The sequence below is a fragment of the Pan troglodytes genome, chromosome 3 (genome assembly GCF_028858775.2).
Source record: "Pan troglodytes isolate AG18354 chromosome 3, NHGRI_mPanTro3-v2.0_pri, whole genome shotgun sequence".
Taxonomy (NCBI): domain Eukaryota; kingdom Metazoa; phylum Chordata; class Mammalia; order Primates; family Hominidae; genus Pan; species Pan troglodytes.
In genome coordinates this window covers 110103533-110121802 of record NC_072401.2, presented here as the reverse complement: position 1 = coordinate 110121802, position 18270 = coordinate 110103533, and the positions used below count along the sequence as shown (strand labels likewise).

At 39.8% G+C, this 18270-nt stretch overlaps 1 protein-coding gene and 1 non-coding gene across 4 annotated transcripts; both read right to left on the bottom strand.

The window, feature by feature from the left end:
• Window positions 1-526: 526 nt before the first annotated feature.
• OSTC (oligosaccharyltransferase complex non-catalytic subunit) lies at window positions 527-17838 on the bottom strand. 3 transcript variants are annotated; one of them, XM_001137201.8, is made up of 4 exons: window positions 17618-17838; window positions 12737-12830; window positions 10738-10935; window positions 527-1103 (listed from the first exon to the last, which is right to left on the bottom strand). In XM_001137201.8, the coding sequence occupies exons 1-4, from the start codon at window positions 17754-17756 to the stop codon at window positions 1085-1087; spliced, it is 450 nt and encodes a 149-aa protein (XP_001137201.1). In that variant the 5' UTR covers window positions 17757-17838; the 3' UTR covers window positions 527-1084. The 3 variants fall into 3 exon arrangements, with proteins under 3 accessions (XP_001137201.1, XP_016807470.1, XP_054539234.1); XM_054683259.2 differs by lacking the exon at window positions 527-1103 and adding an exon at window positions 4806-5109 and having other exon boundaries at window positions 17618-17830; XM_016951981.4 differs by lacking the exon at window positions 10738-10935 and having other exon boundaries at window positions 17618-17830.
• Window positions 16159-16265, bottom strand: LOC112209024 (U6 spliceosomal RNA). The gene has a single exon (XR_002943712.1). It is a non-coding gene; the product is annotated as a U6 spliceosomal RNA (small nuclear RNA).
• Window positions 17839-18270: the final 432 nt, after the last annotated feature.

Sequence of the window (18270 nt, the reverse complement as noted above, 5' to 3'; positions counted from 1 at the left end):
AAGCTCACTTGAGAGAAAATTTCACTATAAACTTGAAGATCTTAGGAAAGAATGAATTGAGCCATCAGAGAAGTGAAGCCCATGGCCAGCCAGGGAGAACCAAAAGGCCTGGATAGAAGAAATTAAGACCAGATTGGTCCAGAGATGTTTTTGTTTGTTTGTATTTTTAGTAGAGACAGGGTTTCACCGTGTTGGCCAGGATGGTCTCGATCTCCTGACCTCGTGATCCGCCCGCCTCGGCCTCCCAAAATGCTGGGATTATAGGTGTGAGCCACCGCACCCGGCCCCAGAGATGTTTTTACATGTGCTCATCTAGCACATTCACATTGACAACTCTGACATAGATACGCAGCCTGTGCTTGAATATTTACAAGGATATAAAGATGCTAATTCTCAAGGCATCCTGCCAACCATATTTTGAAATCTTAGGCTACCAAAAGTAGCTAAAGAAAGTCATAAGATGGGAATGAATGATTAATAGACCAAAAACTTAACACTGTCAGTTAAAAAACAAATATAAAAGGTATTAATTAGAAAAAGTATTTATTTCTGCTCCGTTCATACATCTTATTGTTCAGGAAACAGTTTTACATACATATCTGAAATAATCTACCATCACACACTCTAGTTAAAGGCAAAGCACCATAGGTAAAGCTGATCAGCTGTCCAGAGTTCTCAGCTGATGGAATCTTGCTTCTGGATTTTATGTTAATTTCTGAAAACCAGAAATGTCATCTCCAAAAAAGTTAAGAGGGTTGTAAAAAATAATCACTTTATTTGATATTATAGTTGTAGATATGGAATATATTTTAAGAAATGAAAAACTAAAAAGAAAATGCCACTCAACATCATTGGTATAGCAATAGGCCAGCAGGAAAAAAAATTCTGTGATAAACTTGTCTCTTTAATACCAAGAAGAAATTCTAGTCCAAGCTTCAATACGCTTCCTGTTTTTTCACTAGATATTTCTTTTACTGCTGCTCTTCATTCTTTTCCACATTTCATATTAGAGGATTGGTACAGCCTTTAAAACTTCATTGACAGGAGCAAATCCAGTATCCACTGATTTCTTCTCAAAGGCACTCTAACCCATCAGATAGCCCCTGCAGAAATATAATTATAAGCACAAAAAGTGAAAAGAATTGTTTTTATATTCTCTTATTATAGTATTTCAAAATGCCAAAACAAATTTTATGATATATCAAATAACAATCCAAAAATATAATTGCGTGATTCTTTATTATGGTCCTTATTTCATATTTTGCCCCCCTCCCCCAATATACAAATAAATTACTGAGCCTCAGTTCTACTATCCTTCCCTCTTTTTCCTTTTTTTTTTTTGAGACGGAGTTTTGCTCTTGTCACCCAGGCTGGAGTGCAATGATGTGATCTCAGCTCACTGCAATCTCCCCCTCCCGGATTCAAGTGGTTCTCCTGCCTCAGCCTCCCAAGTAGCTGGGATTACAGGAGCGTGCCACCACACCTAGCTAACTTTTGTATTTTTATAGAGACAGGTTTTCGCCATGTTGGCCAGGTTGGTCTGGAACTCCTGACTTCAGGTGATCCTCCTGCCTTGGCCTTCCAAACTGCTGGGATTACACGCGTGAAGCCCGGCAAAGTTTTTTTTTTTTTTTTGAGATGGAGTTTTGCTCTTGTTGCCCAGGCTAGAGTGCAATGGTGCAATCTCGGCTCACTGCAACCTCTGCCTCCTGGGTTCAAGCGATTCTCCTGCCTCAGCCTCCCAAGTAGCTGGGATTACAGGTGACCGCCACCACGCCCAGCTAACTTTTTCTATTTTTAGTAGACACGGGGTTTCACCATCTTGGCCAGACTGGTCTCAAATGCGCGACCTCAGTTAATCCATCCACCTCGGCCTCCCAAAGTGCTGGAATTACAGGTGTAAGCCACCGCACCTGGCCCTTCCCTCTTAAAGTTACAAAGCAGTATGCCAAACAACACAGAATAAGAAAAGGAAGTAAAGAAAAGAAAATGATATCTAAAAGTTAAAGTTAAGAGTCAGAATCAATCTATTTTAGGCTCTCAGAAGTGCAACAAAATCAAAATGTTTTTTTATGTAAAGAAACTGGTTTGGATTTCTAAAAACTCTAATATTACCAGAAGAGAAGTGGGAGAATCAGAAGCTATTCAGGACTGGGAGGTGAGCCTCTGAGACTTCAAAAAAGTGTGCACAAACATCTGCCCCTGAACCTCTAATACTTTAGGAAATGTCTGGATAACAGTTAGGAGCTTTAGCTGTACCTGCTGGTAAGGTCAAACTTCATGCTGGTCAAACAGGAGATCCTTTTATTAAATGTGCAAGTTAGGCCCTGAAATCCCCTTTAAATTAAAGCATTAAATCTGGTGTTATAAAAGTTCCAAACCTTTCCTTTGGCAATAAACCCTTAAAGTCTATTATTAATTAAGAATCTACAGGATCAGGAAAAAAAAATGGAAAAATTAGGTACAAGTATCCGCATTAAGAAAGGGTTGGGCTGGGCATGGTAGCTCATGCCTATAATCCCAGCACTTTGGGAAGCCGAGGCAGGTGGAGCACCAGGTCAGGAGTTCGAGACCAGCCTAGCCAACATGGTGAAAACCCACCTCTACTAAAACTACAAAAATTAGCTGGGCGTGGTGACAGACGCCTGTAATCTCAGCTACTTAGGAGGCTGAGGCAGGAGAATTGCTTGAACCCAGGAGGTGGAGGTTGCAGTGAGCCAAGATTGTGCCATTGCACTCCAGCCTGGGCAAACAGAGTGAAACTCCATCTCAAAAAAAAAAAAGAAAAAACAAAACAAAACATCCTGGCTAACACGGTGAAACCCCGTGCTCCAGCCTGGGCAATAGTGCAAGACTCCGTCTCAAAAAAAAAAAAAAAAAAAAAAAAAGGTTTACAACACCTTATACTCACTGACGGCTTCAGAACGCCTCTTCTTTTGACCCTGCTTCTACCACTTACTGCATGAGCCTGGCAAACCTCACTCAGTTTCCTCATCTGTAAAATGGAGTTACCTCAAAGGGTTTTAAGGATTATAAGAGAATCTACTCATATAGTAATTGCTACTCATAGTTACATGCACTTGACAAATGTTAGCTGCTATTTTTAGAGTCCCAAGTTTCTTCACTGGTAACGTAGGATTTAAAAACTACTTGACAATACTGAGGTCTCCTCCAGTGCTTGGCACACAGCAAACACTCAAAAATGTGACTTGCCTCCCTTTTGGCTTCTGAACTCACTGGACTCCCTGTATGATTAGACTTATGTTCAGCCAATGCAATCAACCTAGAACTCACACACTCTTTTCTTTCTGCTATATCAGCCTGGCCAATCCACACACTCTGAGTAAAGAGAACTTTCATCTAACACAACCATCTTGACACCCAGATACTTCTCACCTCCTCCCAAATCCAAAACTGAACAAAAATTTAAAAATAAAAAGGTTTGGCTGGGCACAGTGGCTCACGCCTGTAATCCCAGCACTTTGGGAGGCTGAGGCAGGCGGATCACGAGGTCAAGAGATTGAAACCATCCTGGCCAACACAGTGAAACCCCATCTCTACTAAAAATACAAAAATTACCTGGGTGTGGTAGTGCACGCCTGTAGTCCCAGCTACTCAGGATGCCGAGGCTGGAGAATCACTTGAACCTGGGAGGCGGAGATTGCAGTGAACCGAGATCATGCCACTGCACTCCAGCCTGGCAACAGAGCCAGACTCCGTCCCCCACAAAAAAAAAAAAAAAAAAAAATTAAAAATTAAAAGGTTCTTTGGATATATACATTGAATTTAAAGACCTCACATAAATTTGCTACTATAATGCCTGATGTGTCACAAAAAGGATACTTTAAAACATAAGCTTCACAAGAAAAAAAAAAAGGTTCAAGAAGGTTTTAAGCAAGCATCCACTAATATCTGCACTCTGTAGTAGAAGTTACCCAACAGCTAGCTTACACTATGAAACAAGGGTACTAAAGACTCATTAGGAGTAACTTCTTGTCATTTGCATATACCTATATGTGAATATACACTTTGTACTCTATCTCTTAATATAGCTATATATTATGGTATCCTTCCTTGTAACCAGTGGGTGACCCATGCTTGTCAACCTATATTTAGATAGAAAAGAATATTTAAATAGACATGTCCTGTTCAAAGCTGCCAAACTTAAAATAGTTTTACCTTAAGGACAATTTTGGAGATACTAAGAAATATTATAATGCTATAACGATACCATGTTAGAAAAAAGAAAAGAAGAACAAATACATTACTATACTTCTTGGTAAGAAATAAAAATAAAATTGTTGAAATACACTTACTATAATATATACTCAATCATTTAGCCCCCTCTCTTGACCCAGAAAATTTCATAATCTTATATTCAGGCCTGTGAGAATTTTACATAAGTAAAACCGTAGATAAATACAATAAAAAGTAAATCAAGAACTCAAAAACCAACTAGAGACAGGAGAAGCCACCATGAAGGACCTTCTATTTAATCTTTAAGGCCATTCTTTCAATCATCACTCAGTGCCTCTGTATATTAAGGAAAGCACTGTGCTAGGTTAGCACTAACAGAAACTTCTCAAAACACTACCACATTCATTATTGCATTTAACCCTTGCAACAATCTTAAAAAGGTGTGTGAAACAAGGATTAGTCTCATTTTACAGATGAAGAGTGTGACAGCAATTAAGTGGTTTGCTCAAAATCACAAGGCCAGAAAAGAACAGAACCAGCATTAAAACACAAGTCTCCTCACTCCTGGTCTACTACCCACTCCAATGGTCCTAGAAATGGAAACCTCACTTTCTTCTTTTAGAAACAGTAATGGTTTATTCAGGCTGGGCACGGTGGCTCACGCCTGTAATCCTAGCACTTTGGGAGGCCGAGGCAGGCGGATCACGAGGTTAGGAGATCACTGGCTAACACGGTGAAACCCCATCTCTACTAAAAATACAAAAAATGAGCTGGGCATGGTGGCGGGCGCCTGTAGTCCCAGCTACTAGGGAGGCTGAGGCAGGAGAATGGTATGTACCTAGGAGGCAGAGTTTGTAGTGAGCCGAGATCACGCCACTGCACTCCAGCCTGGGCAACAGAGCGAGACTCCGTCTCAAAACGAAACAAAACCAAAACAGTAATGGTTTATTCATTTATTTTTGAAACTGTGGCCATAATCTAACTTGAAACAGAACTTTTAGGACTCTATCTTTAGAATGAAAACACTGACATTGATTAACACTTACATTATGATTGAGAGCACACCTCATTTAATCTTGACAACTGTAACTCCCCAAGGTACATTAATACTTCATTTAACAGGTTTGGAACCTGAGGCCAAGAGAGTTCACAGAACTAATCCAAAGTCTCAGAGCTATTAAGTGGCAGGCCAAAACTGGACTCCAAATTCCTCACCCTCTCTACTATACATTGTCCTCAGCAGCTGTACAAATGTTTTGTTTCTTTAGAATGAATTACGTCCCTTATTTGCTAAAAATGAACCTCGGATATCAGCTTTTTAGTCGCTGAAACAATCCAGCTGCTAGTTTCTCTACAGCCTTAACTCTCTAAAATATAGCTCCAAATCTGGAAGGAAATGAAAGAGATTCTCAAACATCTGAAAGTATGGTTACAAAGCCAAGCCATTAAGCTCTCCTTCAGCCAGAACTGATTTAAAAGGTAATTAATAGCTAGGTTATCTATTCCCTCAAGTCATAGAATAACCAGCAAACTGAAAAGAAGAAGAGGGAAAGGATGAAATTACAATAGGTATATACTGATCACCATGACAAGTGACAGGCCAGTGAAACCAACAAAACTGAAAAGTAGTACTATGCATAACAGAAATGTGAAATGACCTCAGTGGAGAAGGTTAAATTATGTTTAATCTCACAGTGTCCAGCAAATAATAGTTATCAAATAATAAATATTTGCTACATACAAATGTGAGTGTTAATGTGTAATACAACAAACACTTTAGAAAGAGATCTGTCGAAAATGAATGCAATGTTTTAGTATTTATGTATTTTCAATTACATGGAATCACATATATGCATCATATCATTCCCTAAATGATGTTAGTTTAAATATTATTACATTCATATTTTTTATTCCTTTCTCCCTTTAAGAGAACTTGTTTTCTGAACTGATCCCATGATCTCAGGATTCATCCAGAAGATCCTTAGCTTTTCTTCTCAAGCTTAATAAACACTAGGTGAAATTGCTAAAAAGCCATTTTTGCCAGCTGAAATAAGGCAGACCTTTTGTCCTCAATTATATGATAGTATCTATTTCAAGTAGTTTTATACAGCTTTATAACAGACTTGCCTGAATGTAGGAACCCATCCCTCCATCTCCAATTGGAACACCTCGCCTGACTTTAGGGCATTACCATGCCACCACAGGCCACCTTTTATTTTTATTTTTTTTTAAGATTCTGCTTTTGGCTGGGCATGGTGGCTCACGCCTGTAATCCCAGCACTTTGGGAGGCCGAGGCAGGCAGATCACTTGAGGTCAGCAGTTCGAGACCAGCCTCTGCCAAAATGGCAAAACCTTGTCTCTACTAAAAATACAAAAATTAGCCTGGCACAGTGGCGCATGCCTGTAATACCAGCTACTCGGGAGGCTGAGGCAGGAGAATGGCTTGAACCTGGGAGGTGGAGGTAGCAGTGAGCCAAGACCGCGCCATTGCACTCTAGCCTGGGTGATAGAGCAAGACTCTGTCTCAAAAAAGGAAAAAAGAAAAGAAAAGAAAAGAAAAAGATTCTGCTTTTAAGTTAAAGCTGCCCTAAGAGTGGAGGCTAAAGACAATCTAATGAAGATTCATTATTTTTTCAGAAGAATCAAGTTCAAACGTGTACCAGTCTTCTACTCAGTAACCGAACATTATTTCCTTTGAGTCTATGTATATTTAAAATGCAGTGAACATACAGATGCATACATACATGATTTCACATACATTATCTCATAAATTATATTAGAATATTTTCATTTTCACAGTGAAAATTACTCCTTTGAGACTGTACTAATAAAAATATTAGGGACTACAGTTTAATTTTTTCCTTTTAAATGTACTGCTATGTGTGCAAAGCTAATAAACAATCATTCTTTATTCTTTTTTTTTTTTTTTTTTTTTGAGATGGAGTCCCACTCTGTCACTGAGCCTGGAATGCAGTGGCACAATTTCGACTCACTGCAACCTCTGCCTCCTGGGTTCAAGCAATTCTCGTGCCTCAGCCTCCCAAATAGCTGGGATTACAGGTGTGTACTACCACGCCCAGCTAATTTTTTTATTTTTTAGTAGAGACTGGGTTTCACCATGTTGACCAGGCTGGTCTTGAACTCCTGACCTCAAGTGATCTGCACACCTCGGCCTCCCAAAATGCTGGGATTACAGGCCTGAGTCACTGTGCCCAGCCAACAGTCATTCATTTTCGATGTTTCTTCAAAACTCAAGACATCAAATAAAACATGTTTTAATTAGTAAAATTATATCAATAGGGGAAACATCAGGTATTTCAAAAAAGCATAAATCAGAAAACAGAACCAGTAATACTGTTTCAGTGCTACTGTTTTCTCCTTTTCAAAGGCATCTCTCGCTAAAGGTAACATCTTTGTAAAAAAGAATTCCACCCTGGAGGTTATCATGGTGCATCTTATGATACAGCCATCCTTTATCTCAGATGCTAGAAACATAGTTGATTTGGAAAAACCAGTGGCTATTGGTGTTTTTTTGACATCTTTTTTATTGTTGTGGTTAAGTCCACTCACTATAATCAAACTGTTAGGTCATCATAGATAATTTGCATGAAAGAAGAAAGATACACCCTTTCCTTGCTGGGATAGTAACTACAACCCTGTTGTGTGTAATACAGGCCAACAGTCCTTGCTCATCATCTCCTCTGGGGCCTGCAAATATTCCAAGAAAGATAGTATCATTACTTCCATTTCTTATATAAAACTGTCCATTGTCTCTCCTCACTCCATACCCAAGGTACCAGGCATTAGGAGCTGCAGATGAGAAATGATATCACAAAGGGAACCATAAATTCATCTTAAAAATTCAAATCCTAGATTTAGCTGCATAACAAGATACAGAAAATAGCAATTTTCTGTTTGGACCACTGTCCTGTTTTGATTAGATCTAAACATAATCTACAACTGAAACCCAGAAAGTATACCCTTTTTCCCTAGCCTAAAGTTTGGATTTAGTCAACGATGTTACATACTAGCCTATAGAATGCGGACAGGAAGACAAATGTTCACATAAATGATTGCAAAAGTAAGATGAAGGCAATCCAGAGTATTAAACACTTGTCAAAGCTTTTCTGTCAGTAGCAGATAGCTCTATTATCCTGAAAGTCAAATGCCAAAGCTAAAAGATAAACACCTATTTTCTTAATAGACTCACTCCTAGGAAGAGGACCTAAAACTATAAAGAAGGAAAACACTATGTAGAATGAAAACAGTAGGTAGAATGAGAACATATTTGATTCTATAAGCAAAACCAGGACACTTTCTCTGTTCTGACACATGCCTCCAAAGGTTTCTTTTGTTTTGGTTGTAAATTTTCTTTTCTTTTTTTTTTTTTGAGATGGAGTCTTACTCTGTCGCCCAGGCTGGAGTGCAGTGGCATGATCCTGGCTCACTGCAAGCTCTGCCTCCTGGGTTCATGCCATTCTCCTGCCTCAGCCTCCCAAGTAGCTGGGACTACAGGCACCCGACACCATGCCTGGCTCATTTTTTGTATTTTTAGTAAGAGATGGGGTTTCACCATGTTAGCCAGGATGGTTTTGATCTCCTGACCTTGTGATCCGCCCGCTTCAGCCTCCCAAAGTGCTGGGATTACAGGCACGAGCCTTTCAGTAACCTCTTTATTCTATCTGGGAGTCGCTTCTTTTCTTGCTCTGCTAATGAAAACTTCAGTCTTTTCTATACCAGTACACCTTACCAGGCTATGGTGACTTACTTCCACTAGAAGCAGAAAAACAAGGAACAAAAAGAAGAGGCTGGAGTACCTTAGTCTTCATACAATTTAGCCAATGGCCAGAAATGCCTTCCCCAAATGAAAATAAGAGCTGCTGGCCGGGCACAGTGGCTCACACCTATAATCCCAGCACTTTGGGAGGCTGAGGCGGGTGGATCACGAAGTCAAGTGTTCCAGAACAGCCTGGCCAACATAGTGAAAACTTGTCTCTACTAAAAATACAAAAAAAATTAGCTGGGTGTGGTGGCAGGCGCCTGTAATCCCAGCTACTTGGGAGGCTGAGGCTGTAATCCCAGCTACTTGTGAGGCTGAGGCAGGAAAATCTCTTGAACCTGGGAGGCAGAGGTTGCAGTGAGCCGAGATTGCACCACTGCACTCCAGCCTGGGCAACAATGTGAGACTCCATCTCAAAAAAAAAAAAAAAAAAAAAAAGAGCTGCTGCCAGAGGAAACTGAGGCAGCTATATGGCCACACAGATATTCAGCTGACAAAGAACTCCATGCTTTCCCTCCCATCCTGCCAGGACTAAAATGGGAACACGATGATTGTGGGATCATCATGTACTTTTGCCCATTCTACCCCAGGTGTGTTACAGACAATGGACAGGTTAAGTCACAGAACAAGTGAATTTGTAAAATTCAAACACACTAAGAAATCAGTATAGTTGACACTTGATGTTTAACACAGTCCCTAAAAAATAAAATACTAAAAATAAAATACTAAGAGCTAATATTTGTGGTATGCTTGCCCAAATTTCCTGTCATTACTGTAGTTACTAATGCATCCATGAATTAAATTAGAATATATGGAAATGTGATTGTATTTGTTCACATTTCAAGTAAATAATCTTAAACAGAATTATGAAAGATGCCATAAACCATCTTATTTTTCTTCTAAAGATACTGAAAAGTTTTCTGAATCAAAATAATCTTTAAATACACATTAAACACACACACATACACACACACACACACAAAAATATATAAATATCCTTTTCCTATCTTTTTGAAAGGCAATAACTCTCTTTTCCCTTACAAGGCATAATGGGTTTTCTTCCCACCAATATTCAAAGAGCGGCAACAGTGAGTGATCTGAAGCTATTCCCTACATTAATACTACTGAAATCCTGTGTTACAGATTAGCCAAAAGGCATTTTAAAGAAACAATGACAGCTAGGCACGGTAGCTCATGCCTATAATCCCAGCACTTTGGAAGGCCGAGGCAGGAGGATCACCTGAGCTCAGGAGTTCAAAATCAGCCTGGTCAACACTGCGAAACCCCATCTCTACTAAAAATACAAAAAATAGCTGAGTGCTGTGGTGCATGCCTGTAATCCCGGCTACTCAGAAGGCTGAGGCAGGAGCATCACTTGAGCCCGGGAGACAGAGGTTGCAGTGAGCCAAGATTGTGCCATTGCATTTCCAGCCTGGGCAACAAGAGCGAAACTCTGTCTCAAAAAAAAAAAAAAGAAGAAAAAAAAAAAGAAAGAATGACTATCTTCAGTCATTGATACCAGGACAAAGTAACTAAATTTTCTCTCATGAACATTCATGGGGATAACAACTAAGAAGATCTATTAGTTTCAATTTTTATTAACTATAGCTGTAACCTGACCAAGTTACAAATATATTTGGTTTCTGGATTTTTCACCCATGTAAATGAAAGTTAAATTAAATGTCCTATGACGTTACATTTTGCAGGTAATCATTTTACCAATTTGCAACATAAGGTGCTGATTACACAAATAACTTACGGCAGTTTCATTCTCATGAATACTCTAGCCATGAAAAAACTCAATAGGACACAGACGAATCCAATGAACAGAAGAAGGAATCTATTGAGTTTTGGGATATTTGGTGCATTCGATCGGTCCAGGATTATGAAACCTAAACCTCCCATTGTAAATAGGAAGCTGGATGCAAGTCCTTCCATAATATATTGTCCATTTACTCTGGAAAAGAAAAGAATGACCATAGAAAGATAATAAATAGAAATGTTTCCCCTTAAATAGAAATTCCTATTTCCGTTTTTGTGCCAAAACATTTTTGTGCTATATTTCTTATTCTTAGCCTTACAACTATTTTACTATACCTCTGGATATTCATCTGTCCATTCAACAGATATTTATTGAGTCTATTAGGTAGCAAGCACTGTTTTAGGTTCTGGGGGATATACAACAATGAATAAAACAGACAAAAATCTTTGTCTTCATGGAGTTCACATTCAAAAAAAGTTGTAAAACCTCAACTAACACAACTGTTTATGTAAAATAAATACTCATATTTTATGTATACGAACGCTTTACCCAGAACTTTAGCTTAGCTTTTTTTTTTTTGAGATGGAGTCTTGCTGTCGCCCAGGCTGGAGTGCTGTGGCACGATCTCGGCTCACTGCAACCTCCACCTCCCAGATCGCTGGGACTACAGGCGCGTGCCACCATGCCTGGCTAATTTTTTGTATTTTTAGTGGAGACGGGGTTTCACCGGGTTAGCCAGGATAGTCCCAATCTCCTGACCTCGTGATCCGCCCACCTCGGCCTCCCAAAGTGCTGGGATTAGAGGCGTGAGCCACCGCGCCCGGTCTAGGTTAGCTTTTTTTTTAAAAGTTATGCTATTTAAATTTCTACTATCAATTTCAAACCAATTTTGAATTGGTTAGATGTGTTTCTTGAAGTTTTATGTTAATAATAATAAACTTCTTGTTTCAAATGGAAATATTTTAAAAAGAAACTGTTCTTAAATAAGGCTCCATGAGCCCCATAAGAACTTCAGTGAACTACAAACCCCTATAATTATATGTAAAAGTGTGTGTGTGTGTGTGTGTGTGTGTGATTTTTCTAGGGATACAGAGCTTTTATCAAATTCTCATAGTTCAGGGACCTCAAGAAGAAAATTTCTCGTTAAAGGGATGATTATACATAGGCATATGTAAACAGGGTATTTTTTTTTTTGGTCAATTGTTTTCACTGAAAACACAATATATGTACCAAGTTCAAAATTCAAACAGTGTGAAAGAGGGCACTATGAAAAGCCACCCTACCATCAACCTGTCATTAACTCCCCTCCACAGAGAATACTAATAAATCTTTCCAGAAATATTCTATGCATAAATAGCATTACTGCAAATATAAATATATAGCTATGTTTTGGTAGATATTTATCAAGTAAATTTTAGAAAGCAATATAAGCATTGTTCAGGTGAACAAAACCACACTGGAATGGGGTTTCACTGATTAAATAGAACGCTCAAGTCTCAAAAATACTTTTGTTATTTAATGGTATAGACCAGGGTATAGTCCAAAAATATTTTCTTAAATACCCATATAGTAAATATCTTAGGCTTGCAGGGTATATGGTTTGTGTCATACTTACTCAACTCAGCCACTGTAGCTTAAAAGCAGCCATAGATCATATAAAACACATGGGCATGCTTACTTCCAATAAAACTTTTTTGGGGAAAAGAAAAAAGCAGCTATAGTTCGCTGACCCCCAGAACAATCTATAAATGTAGTTTAAACTGACACCCTACTGTAAATTGGTGATACATCATTATGAAATACTTTATTTCTTAATAAATAAATAATATACTCTTGTTCTTGACTCACTTTCTGCCATTTCAGAATCCAGCATTTTAAAACAGCTGTTGTCTAAATACACATGGATCCCATAGGTTTTACTCTATTTTTAAATAAGTTGGCATACCACAGCAACCTTCTTTCCCACCACCAAATCATTCAAAAAGGTATCTTCTACCTGTAGGCCAAGAAAGCTACTGGCCTCTGATGTCCATGTTCATCAGTCATAGAACCGACACTTGGAGGTTCAACAATAACATCATAAATTATTCCTATAAGAAAGACAACAGAGCAGATTAGATTGTATTACTAATTTTTGAAAATAGGATTATAGTTTTCATTGTCTCTTAAGGTTCATTTACTTTTTTTTTGAGACACAGTCTCACTCTGTCACCCAGGCTGAGAGTGCGGTGGCGCCACTTGGCTTACTGCCAAACTCCGCCACCCAAGTTGAAGCAATTCTCCTGCCTCAGCCTCCCGAGTAGCTGGGACTACAGGCGCCCACCACCACGCCCAGCTAATTTTTGTATTTTTAGTAGAGACGGGATTTCACCATATTGGTCAGGCTGGTCTCGAACTCCTGACCTCAGGTGATCCACCTGCCTCAGTCTCCCAAAGTGCTGGGATTACAGGTGTGAGCCACTGCACCCAGCCAAGGTTCATTTACTTTTAAATAGGAATGCTTTGATTGTATTATTATAACCAAATGTGGCCCAACTCATCTAAGGTTCTGATAAATCATTCAGACATTCAACTCAATGTTTTAGAATTACTTTGAAAACTGTATGATATCTAAATGAAGTACAAATTTCATAAAGGAAATTCATCCAATAAGAGTTGCTAATACTCAGGAATGACTTTAGTATAAAGGGGATTTAAAATTAAAGGCTCTACTTCAGTTCACAAAAATTGTCTCAGATATGCTTAGATTTGTTTCTGTAAATTGAAAAATAACTAGAGAAATTGCTTAAATGTAAAACAAGGAGACATTTTAAAACCACGCCATCAGGCAGAATGGCAATACTAGAGATTCATAATCATTAACATTAATGCCCACCATTATGTCATAATGTCATCGTGATCATTAACATTCATGTTAATCAGCACTAATAGTTTTCTCAATCTCCCACTGTCAACATCTACTCTACCTTCTCCGCTGTTCTCAAACATCTTCATCTCCAGCTTTTCTTAAGCATAACAAGCCTATCTCCCTTATCCTAGCCTGACAAAACAATTCTATAGGAATTCCCTTGTCTTTTCCCCACCAAATCTACAAATACCTGGTACCTGCATCCATTCTCACCTCCTTCTTTCCAGCTACAAAGAGGAAGATTCCCACCTCCTATTATGTGGGATCCCTTTTGCAATTACCAGGAGTCCATTCCCACTTGGACTCTCAGGGACTTTATTCCTTTGGATATCTCTCCTCTCTCCTGTATTTTCAAGCTCTCCTTCCCTACATCAACCCTCCTTGACTTCAGATCCTCTTAGCTAACATCCTATTTCTATCTTTGCTTTCTGAAAGGGAGTCAGACTTTCTTCTGGAAGACTTAGGCAAACTTGCCATCTCCCCTTTCTTACTTACCCTTCATTCTTCAACTCAATCCAATCTGGCTGCTGCAACCATTGATACTGCTCTTTCTAAGGTCACCAATGATCTCCATGTTGTCAAATTCAATGGACACTTTTCAGTTCTCATCTTAGGAGACTTCTCAGAAGCACTCAATCCAGTTTACTAAACCAATTTCTGAAAAACACCTCTTCTTATGGCTTTTGTGATACTCCTCTTCATGTTTTCTTGCTACCTCTCTATTGGGCCTCTTCTTTTATAAAACCACTAAATGTTGGAGGCCCTCAGGGATTGGTCCACTGTCCTCTTCTACTTCTCTCCAAAATGAACTCCCAGGGCTTTCAATTTCATGTGCTAAAGACTCTCAATGTGATGTGCCAAAGACTCTCAATGTGATGTGCCAAGGCCTCTCAAATAATGCCAGTACCATTAGAATTACATGTAAGCTCCTCAAGAACAGGGACTTTGGACTTTGCCTATACTCTTCAATGTCTCATGGGAGTTCCAGAAATGTCTGTTAGTTGACCAACTTCAACACAGGCCTCTTTTCTCAGGTCTAGATTCCCATCTGCACATGTGACATATCCAACTAATTTTACCCCAAAACAACCTCTGGTGCACCATTTTCCACCAAAAACTTTGTTTTCTCAATCTCAGGAAATGATACTTCCATCTGTTCAGGAGCTCAAACCAGAAACCTGTAAGATTCCTTCCCACTTCATTCTTCCCCTACACCCAGTGAATTGAAGACCTACTGAATCTACTTCCAACATATCTTTCATTATCCTAATCTCCACTACCATAAACCTTGTATAGTCTCAGTCAACTACAAAGGCCACCTAATTGGTCTTTTGGTCTCACATTTGCCCTACGTTTCCCTCTCCCTAGCATATCCTTTCCCCGAACTCTTCAGATTTTGGCTTACATATCATTTCCTCAGGAATCACATCCAGTCCAATCCAGATGATGCTTCCAACTCCCTTTATTTTCTCAAAAACCTTTTGTTCTTTTCTTTCACCGTATTTATAACCGCTGTTTGTTTGTTTTTATTTTTTGAGAGAGGGCTGGGTCTTGCTCTGTCACCCTGGCTGGAGTGCAGTGGTGCCATCACAGCTTACTGCAGCCTCAGCTTCCCAGGCTCAGGCGATCGTCCCACTTCAAACTCCTGCACCATAGTCCCAGCTACTTGGGACTACAGGCGTGCGCCACCAAGCTTAGCTAATTTTGGGGTTTGTTTTTTGTTTTTGAAACAGGGCCTTGCTCTGTTGCCCAAGCTGGAGTGCGGTGGCACCATCTCGGCTCACTGCAACCTTCACCTCCCGGGTACAAGCAATTCTCCTGCCTCAGCCTCACAAGTAGCTGGGACTACAGGCGTGTACCACCACGCCTGGTTAATTTTTTGTATTTTCAGTAGAGACAGGGTTTCGCCATGTTGCCCAGGCTGGCCTTGAACTCCTGGGCTCAAATGATCCAACTGGCTCAGGCTCCCAAGGTGTTGGATTACAGGCGTGAGCCACTGCGCCTGGCCTGTTTTTGTGACCATTTTTAATGGACAAAAAAATTATGTGACATTTAACATGTCTCATCTATGACATTATAAGCTTCAGGAGGTCAGGGTCCTTATGTTTTGTTCTATTATCTCCAGTACCTAGTGCCTGAAACTTAACGGGACTCAGTATCTATTTGCTGACTATTTGTCAGCAACAAAGAGTTTATTTATAAAGGTGCACTCAGTTTTTAGAAGAGACTTCTTCCCTTCCAGTGGCAAAATCAATTCATCATACAAGATACCTCATAGACCTGGCCACTAAAAGGCATCCTTTCCACTTTCCCCCAATGGTTGGGACAGAGAATCTCCCCATTACAATAATCAACAGGGAAAAAAAGAGGGCCACAAAGAAAACTGAGGCTTCTCGCAAAGAATCTGACTCCAAGGGAAGTAAGGGTTACAGGAAAGAAACTAGCATTATTCATTATTATTATTGAATAATGACTTTTTTTTTTTGTCCAACGACCTCCGTGAACTGTGCAAAAATATGGAACGCTTCACGAATTTGCGAGTCATTCTTGCACAGGGACCATGGTAATCTTCTCCCTATCATTCCAATTTTAGTATATGTGCTGCCGAAGCGAGCACTCAATAATAATACTGAATTATTCTATATTATTTATTTTTAAAAGTCTATTATTTTTAAAAGCCACATGCATTTTAAATTTTGTTTATTCAGTACAGTAGCTATTAACTTGATGAGCAAATGTTAATGGTTAATGCTAATGCAATGCTAGATAGTATCTTGTTACCAAAAAAGTATTTAAATGTAACTCAAATATTTAAATGTAATTTATTTAAATGAACGTAAGTTAATTCTCACTATTCTAGATTGGGGGAAGGGGGTAAATTCAAAGGTGCCTTCTAGAACTCAGCTCTCTCCGTTTGAATCCTCCCGCTTCAGTGCCAACTATTCTCACAAAACATCTATGAAAATAACAATTATATGGCCACTCCCTTAAAAGTAGAACTACTTTTGCTATCCCAAATCCGTAGCTTTAATTTCATAATTTCCAGGTTAAGTACACCACTTCCCAAAATCTAAATTAATTTTATAATTTCCAAGTTAAATACACCACTTCCCCAAATCTAAATGTACACAGTAGCACAGTTCTAAGTAAATCTTGGAACTGTGGCCTGAAAGGGTAGTGGCTCTGAAAAGACTGGAGCCGGATTGCCAACTCACCAGTACATAAGGCAACGCCCCTTTGCAATTTTCTATTTGAAAAGGACAGAATAAGATGATAGACAATTCAGAAGCGTTTAATAGTAATGCTATTTATTTTTTTAATTCTCAACTTCTGCCCACTGAAATACAGTATCGTCTGCAAATCTCATCTCCAATCTCAAATATTTATCAAACCTGTGATTTCAGAAAATTCCACTGATATTTATTCTAGGTCATGCAAAAGGCAACACAGAACCGTAGGTTTGAGCCAACAAAACTAAAGACTGTCAAGTCTCTTCCAAGATTCCAGGACAAAGACAAGTTTAAAAGTCCCACAAGCTCTTGACCAACCATGGAAGCGGAGTTGGCCAAATTAGACCTTCCCAGGACCTTTATCAACCAACCAACCATGGAAACGGAGTTGGCCAAACTAGGCTTTCCCAGGACATTTATCAAACAACGTATGGCAAGCAATAAAAAGAGCAACAATTTGGCCTTGAAAAATATATTTGACTCGGATCCCTGGGATGGGAGGGCTAGAAGGAGAAGAAAGGCAATGGGAGTGAGAACACGAATTCTCTCAAGACAGGGCGTGAGGGCGAATAAACTTGGACGTTAACACTTCGGACCCCAGAACTCCCCTCCACCCTCAGAAAAGATCCAAAGCAGAGCTATGCTTCCCCCGCGACTGAGAGTCAGCGGAACAGACCCGCCTCCCGGGGCGGGTCAGTTCTCCGCGCCTCAGCCTCTCGGGCCCGACAGCCCGAGTTACCTCCGGTGATGAGGAAGTAAGACACCACCACCAGAGCATACACAGTCATGGCCGACGGCATGTGCAACCAGGGCGGCTTCTTCAGCTTCAGGTTGGGACATTCGAGCACTAAGAACGGGACACGGTACAAAGTCTCCATGTTGGTAGCAGCAAGGGCTGTTCTCGGCCTCAAGCCCCACGCGCCTCCCGGAAACAGGCCCGCCCTCCCTAACAACTGCGCGTGCGCGAGGAAAGGACCCGCAGATCCGTAAAGCTTGGAGGGGGTTACTATATTCATAGAAGAAAATAAGAAACTAAATAAAACAAATATATGATACGAAAAAAATGTTGTAAATTATTTAATCTAATTAAGCTTAAATTGTGATAATGTACTCTACATTTTTCTAATGGATATATAGGTGATTTGTGTACCTTCAAGGACCTGCGGGACTTCTAACGTGGCCAAGCCGGAGAAGCGGAGGCCAAGGAGTCTAGGTGAGCCCCGCCCACTCGCTGTCGCAGGGGATTTGAAAGCTGATTGGACAGGGGGCGCTCCCGGTTCCCAGAGCCGGAGATGAATGGGAACTTTTGGATAGAAATGCCTTTTATATTAGAGGTTTTTTCAAGGGTTAGGAAAAGCCGGAGGCTGCTGAGCTTTTACTTCCCGATGTAGT